A 6,891-nucleotide genomic window follows, 5' to 3' on the forward strand; every position below is an offset into this window, starting at 1 on the left:
TGGGTTCCTTTAATGGGCATTGACACTTCACTTTTTTTTTTTTTTTTTTTTTGAGATGTTTTTGCTATAGGGCTGGTGTGCTCACCAGAGACAGCCTACTGCTGGTCCCGACACTTTATAGCAACTCTGTGAGATGGACATGTAGGCCTGTTTTCTAGATGAGGACACTGAGCAGCAGAGAATTTGGTAATTTATAGGAAGACAGAGACTTAAAGTGGTGGAAGTGGCATTCAGACCCTCACCTACTGGCCTCAAAGCACAAACATTGTTTTAAACGTTTAATTAATTAATTAATTAGTTATTTTTTTCTATTAAAACTGGAATAAATATAGAAGTGTTAACCTAAAAAAAGTAATAACTTATTTTTAATTTGACCAGAGAGAGAGAGAGAGAGACAGGACCAGCAGTTGGTGTAATGGCTATGTCGCTGGACTCCCAAGTAGTTGACTGTGGTTTCATTCTGGGCGGGACCCAGTGGCTTAAACTCACGCCGGGTGTGTGTATGTGCGTGCCCAAGATCCTGAGAAGAGAATGGAAGAGAAGGGATTGAGGCGTAGCCAGCCCCCTGGTGGGTTAGTTCTTGCTTTCTGTCTCTCTGTCTCTCTCTGGCTTTCTGGTGAGTACATGAGTCCTATAGCAAAACATCCTCTTCAAGAAAGAAAGAAAAGGGGGGCTTGGGGGGAGACGGGGAAGCGAGAAAGTCAGCCAGGTCTGGGACTCTGAACTGTGGTGGGCCATGTGACTGTCCAGTGCCTTAACCACCACAATACCTGCCGGCCCCAAAGCACAAACATTTGTCAGCACAATGCTCCGGGCTTAGCACAAGGCAAACAAAACAGGCCATTAGCATAGCGCGGAAACAATCAGGTCCCTTAGCCACTCTGTCCTTCATGAACATTTTTATTCCTAGAGCTGAGTATCTCTTTGTTTTATTAGTATCTTCTAGCTACTTAGTAAAAATGTTTGATAAACCTTGGCTTCTTAGGGCAAACTTTAAAAAATTATGAAATCTCAGCTTACATTGGAATGTAAACAGCGAAGTATTTACCTGTGGCAGGGCTTCCTGGAATCAATGTTTTTCAAACTATGAATCGTGATTCATTAGAGGATTATGAAATCACTTTAGTGGCTCATGGTTAGTATTCTAAGAGATAGAATAAGACAGAATAAAATAAATAGCATAGAAAAGCAAAGGAAGAGACGGGTGTATTGCACACATCAAGAATAAATGTGTTAGGACCAGCAGTTGTCATGATGGCTATGTCGCTGGACTCCCATGTAGCTGGCCGCAGTTCGAGTCCTGGACCCGGTGGCTAAACTCATGCCAGGCGTGTGTGCATGTGTGCCCAAGATCCCTAGAGGAGAAGGGAGGAGAAGGGATTACGATATGGCCATCCTCCCTGGGGGGGTGATTTCTCTCTTTCTGTCTCTTTGTCTCTCTCTGTCTGGCAAGCACACGTGCTCTATAGAAAAAACCTTCCCCCCCCAAAAAAAAAAGAAAAAAAAAAGAATCAAATGTGTTTGTCCAATGTTCATTTCAGCAATATATGTGTATGTGCATCAATGTAAAATACAGTAGTTCCTTAGTATCCACGGGCAATCGGTCTCTGATCTGCAGGTCCTTCCTGTGTTACGTGGTGATAACATTGCCCACCTGAGGCTGTAGTTGTGCAGATTGAATGAGAAAAATTCTAGAACAAAATCCTAAGATGCTCGAGTCCTGGATATAAATGGTGTCATATTTAGGAATAAGCTGTTTGCATCCTCCCGTTTGCTTTAAGTCTTCTCTGGATGACGTATAATAACTAATACAATGTAAAGGCCATGGAAATAGTTCTTATGGGACAATGTCAAGATGAAAAGCCTTTACACGATGGTACAGACGCCACTATCACCGGCCCAGCGACCTAGTACACATCAGCAACGCCGTGACAGTTTTCATCCACGGCTGCTTGATTTCATAGATATGGAACCCGCACTTACAGAGGGCCAACTCTGTATTTCTGACTGTAGGTCATAGTTTTTAAAATGTTAGCTCTCTCTCTCGAGAAATGGGAACAGATGCACAATTCGTTCAACTGCTTGTTACTCGTTTCTGCAGCATGGCTTGCCCTTTAGTTCCTAGTAGAATCACCCTTTGCCCATCCGCAGAGGTATTTTCAAGTCAAGCTTTCTGGACAGATCTCTGTGTTACTTTTGCCTTAGATCCTTGATTGGATAGATGTGCCAGTTATATTCAAAACATATTTTGGTTTTTTTAAACTTTTTTTTTTAAAGAGGTTTTTTTTTTTTCGCTATAGGGGGCGTGCGCTCGCCAGACAGACAGAGAGAGACATAGAGACAGAAAGCGAGAAATCACTCCCTCCCAGGGGGGATGGTCACGCCGCAATCCCTTTTCCTCCATTCTCCTCTCAGGATCTTGGGCACGCACGCACACGTGCCCGGCGTGAGTTTTAAGCCACCGGGTCCGGGACGCGAACTGCAGTCGACTACGTGGGAGTTCAGTGACATAGCCATTACGCTAACTGCTGGTTCCTTAATTTTGGACACTCCGAGAGGGCAAAGTGACGTTTCTGAAAGCTGTAGTGTTAGTAGCAGAGGTGGAACCAGAATTAGATTATTTATGGATTCTTTTCGGACTGGAAAAAAGAGGAGTGAGCAAGGGCACTCATACCAAGTTCAGTGAGCAGCTGTTCTTTTGTAGAAAGAGCTTGAAGACAAGAAAAATGGGCTTCACTGCAGCAGGAGGGATTGGCCTGAACCTGGGTAAGGAGTTCCCCCATGGCAAGGAGAGTGTGTGTGCGTGTGTGCGTGTGTGTGTAGGAGAGCAGGAAAAATGACCTTCTGCCATGGGGTCCTTTTTGCGACAGCAGTACGATAGGTAAATCTGAGCTTGCTCTCTCCCCCAAGATGCCCTTCTTCACTTGGTCAGGCTCTCTGCTCTCCCATTGGCAAGGATAAACTGCGGCTGGCTCTTTCTGTCCTCAGCCTCAGAGGGATATGATGAATCCCGGTGCTCTGCTGGGCTGCAGTTAGCTTTGCTTGTCATCCGGATGTCAAACCAAGCATACGACAGCTGTGATCAGCTGTTGGAGAGGGGGAGTCAGGCAGGGAGGGGGACAGCTCCTGGCCTCTTGCCAAACCCTTGTCGAACGCTTGGTGTCCACCTCTCCGTTTATCTCTTTCCGTGGCTGGATCTATCAGTGTCTTTCTCTATCTTTGTGTGTGTATCTCTTCCACCCTTTATTTCTCCCTCTTCTGCTCTTGTCTATCCTTGGGCAGTTGGAAGCCTCCATGGTTTTGCATGAATCTTTACAGCAGCTGGTTCACTCAGGGCAGGGGCAGGCCCTGTAGAGCACCCATTTCTGAGCTGCAGCTGTTGGCGAGGTGCTCCTTGAACGGGAGGAGAGGTGTTACTGCCGCCAGACTTGCATTCTTAGCTTGACTCCACCTCCTACTGGCCATGAGACCCTGGCCAAGTAGCCAAGTTTCTCTGACCCCTGTCCTTCCTGTGTTATGCCGTGGTGACATTGCCTACCCATAGACGTTGTAAAGATTAAAGGAGAAAAATTCCAGACAGCCCTTTCTCAGGGATGGACATATCCTGAAAGTGATGATAGTTTCTCTTCTCAGCCTCTCCCAAGACAGAGTCCCTCCCCAGCAGCCATGCCCACTGCTTGGTGGCCTGATGCCGCCTCACTTTTTCTTCTAGCCCAGGGTTGACAAAACAGCGGATATATGGAATTCCATGGAGAGAATAGTTCCATGAAAAGTCAGAGTTCTGGTATTAGCCATTAATATCTGTCTAGGCTTTACAAATGCAAGTCTGAAAAAGCGAGCATTTTAACACGAATCATCCTGGAAGAGGAGTAACAACGCCAGGGCAACGGAAAACTCAGGACTTCTCTAGTGCCTGAGAATGAGGCATGAGGTCATGTCAGAGATGGTCGCTTTGTTTTTCACACCATGCAGACGGATTCAGAGGATGGTTCATAAAACAGGATGCTGACTCTCATGGGCCCTTGCCCCCACTTGCTCAGCCTTCAGCCTGGTCTGGGTCTGCCTCCTGGTAGCTCAGGAAACAATCATGGAGCAAGGCCAGGCCCTCCATGGCCAAGACTACCTGCCTGGTACCTGCGTCTGCACTGAGCCCACCAGCTCTGGAGGGCTCCTCTGCTGCTCAGGCCTACAGGCCAGTGGGAAGCGATGGTAGACCCTTTGGGCTGGGTTATTCTCAGGATCCCTGGGATCCCTGGGAGTTGATCCTTACACCAGAAAAAATGTTTTGTAGGGTGCTGGCGAGAGAACAGGAAAAGGACATTTCTAGGCTGATGCTCGCTTCCTTTGGGACTTGGTCCTTCTATTCCATGGACGCATGTTGATCAGGCTTTGGATCTCCACCTCTGCCTCCACCTTCCCAAGTCTGTGAGCCCAGGGCTGGCCTGTTATTCCAGCTCTGAGGTTTCACCAGGCAAGTGCCCACCTTTCTTCCATTTTCTCCCAGCCATAATGCCATATTCCTCTTTGGGCAGGTTTAAGGATTACCGAGAACCACCATGGGCCCCGAACCCATATGAGTTTTCCAAACAGTACTGGTCTGTTCTGTCTGCTCGTCTGGCATTCGTCATCATCTTCCAGGTGAGTTGCTGAGATCAGGAGCAGCCAATTAGAATCCAGGTTGCAGGGGGAACGACAGTTCTGACTCACTGACTGCCCCCTCCCCAGGCTTTCCAGGCACTCTGTGGGCAGGTGGGGGCAAAGGGCACACTCACCTCTGGGTGAGGCAGGGGGACTGTGTGGACAAGGCTTCATTTAATGGGGAGACTGTGCAGAAAGAGAACAAAACATGGGGTAAGGTTATAAGACAGATGTGGAGTGAGTTGCAGCATGAAGATAGATTTCCATTTAGTTCTAAGATGAAGAATGGAAAATGGGAAGAGCAGTTGAAATCAGAGTCTTGGCCCTTGTGCAGACGAACACCCCATCTCACCTCTGCAGCCAAGAAAGGGCTCAGGTTCGAAGCCTTCCTTTGTCAGTCACCGAGGCATCTGGTGGGAAGAGTCTGCCCAGCCATCCAGCCATCACTGAATGAATAGCCAACTGAGCCCAGAGATTCCTATCTCAGACAATAGCCAGAGCTCCGATTGCATCGCTGAGATTGTCTGAGCTCGAGGGCCCCAGCTCCCATCCTGTCCTGCCGGTCTTCAAGCAGGGCTGGAGCACGAGCCCAGATCCTTTTCTCTTTGGCTCCATCAGGCTTTTGTATTCCTGAAGACAGATCTCTGGAGGGCTCTTCAGTATCCTGCCCGAGACCCCAGCCCAGGAAATGGAGATGCCCACTAGCTACTCTTTCACCTGAAGCAGACAGCCATTCTTCCCTGGAGAGATGGGATGATATATTTGAAAAATCGCTCCAGCCTCTGTCTGCTGTGCCACTGCAAGGGTGCCCTCACTTTCCCATATGTCACACACACTCTGCACAGAGCTGGTTTAGGGGAAGAGGGTGCGACTCAATGAAGCATCTCTTGAGCACCTAAGGCATCCAGGAGCCTCGCGAAGCAAGAGAAGGTCCCCTATATCTTCCCTTGGGGCACCCCGGAGCATGTAGGGTTCAAGGGCCCAGTCACCATCCTTGGGGGTGCAGAGGGAAGATGATGCACGAGCTTGTAGGGGCAGCTGGAAAATGTTGCAGTAGGAGGAGAGCATTGAGAATGGCATGGATGAAGGGTACTGGGGAGAGCTTGGGGAAACAGGAGAATCAGAAGACAACAGCCAGCTTCGACTGGGCCATGCCAGGCCCCATGGTCATGGACTTGTTCAGCTAAACAGAAAATGTTGCCAGAACAAGGTGGGCCAGCCTGCCTTGGTATATAAGGGAGGGGTACTGCTCAGCAGCCAGAAGGGGGCCAATGTCAAGTGTGCACAGAAGCGTAGAAGCTATCAGGGGGGCTGGGTGCAGGGGCCCCAGGCAGGTGGGTCTAGCTAGAGTGGCTGTAATAAACAGACAGCATGGTAGAGTGAATAGGAGTGAGGTGGGGCAGCTGAGGCCAGAGTCAATGCACAGACTAAAAGGCCGTCTCTAGCATAGAGGAGCGGGAGTGAGCTAGAGAAAGCAGAGGGGCAACTGGCATAGCATCCGCCCCGGAGAGGCCACTGGGCTTTGTGACCACCTCCCCAAAGGCTCACAGAAGGTGGGTCTAGAGGCTTCGAGGTCAGGAAGCAAGAGCAGGGCGTGTGAGGACTGTCAGAGGATGGGCTTTGGGAGAGGCCCTCTGAGTCCTGTTGAAGGAAAGAAGTAATAGCTAACACTCAGGAGCCTCCTGTGTGCCAGGCCCTGTCATGGGTGCCAGCCTGTGTTAACACATCTGATCCTTACCCCTCCGGGGCAGGAGCTTTGGCTACTCCATTCTGTAAGCGAGGTCCCTGAGGCGCAGTCACGCTGGCTGGTTGAGCCCAAGCAGCTAGTGCACTGCAGAGCCAGTTAGCATGGAGGCCTGCTGCTCCGGGGTCCGGCTCCTGCCCACACCTCGTGCTGCCAGCCCTGCTGTGGTGCTGTCCACTCCAAGGGGACAAGGGTGGGCAGTGGCACCCTCATGTCCACCTGTGCCCTGAAGCAGCACGGTGCCCGGTTGGGTCCCTCCACTCACTCTCTCCCCCTGGCTTTGACAGAACCTCGTGATGTTCCTGAGTGTTCTCGTGGACTGGATGATCCCAGATATCCCGACCGACATCAGCGACCAGATCAAGAAAGAGAAGAGCCTGTTGGTGGACTTCTTCCTGAAGGAGGAGCACGAGAAGCTCCGTCTGGCAGATGAGCCTGCCCTGAGGAGCCAGGCAGGCGGCGGTGTGAGCAGGAGCAGCCGAGAGGCCAGCGCGGGACACTCAGGACGC

At 50.1% G+C, this 6,891-nt stretch overlaps 1 protein-coding gene across 1 annotated transcript in view; it reads left to right on the forward strand.

The window, feature by feature from the left end:
* The window catches only part of ANO2 (anoctamin 2), a 434,288-nt gene that overhangs the window by 426,677 nt on the left and 720 nt on the right, over positions 1-6,891 (forward strand). Inside the window, exons 23-24 of the mRNA XM_027769235.1 lie at positions 4,533-4,638; positions 6,670-6,889. Coding sequence (XP_027625036.1) covers positions 4,533-4,638; positions 6,670-6,889 — 326 coding nt within the window. The remainder of the gene's footprint in view (positions 1-4,532; positions 4,639-6,669; positions 6,890-6,891) is intronic.

Source organism: Tupaia chinensis, unplaced genomic scaffold, assembly GCF_000334495.1.
Source record: "Tupaia chinensis unplaced genomic scaffold, TupChi_1.0 Scaffold149011_1, whole genome shotgun sequence".
NCBI lineage: Eukaryota > Metazoa > Chordata > Mammalia > Scandentia > Tupaiidae > Tupaia > Tupaia belangeri.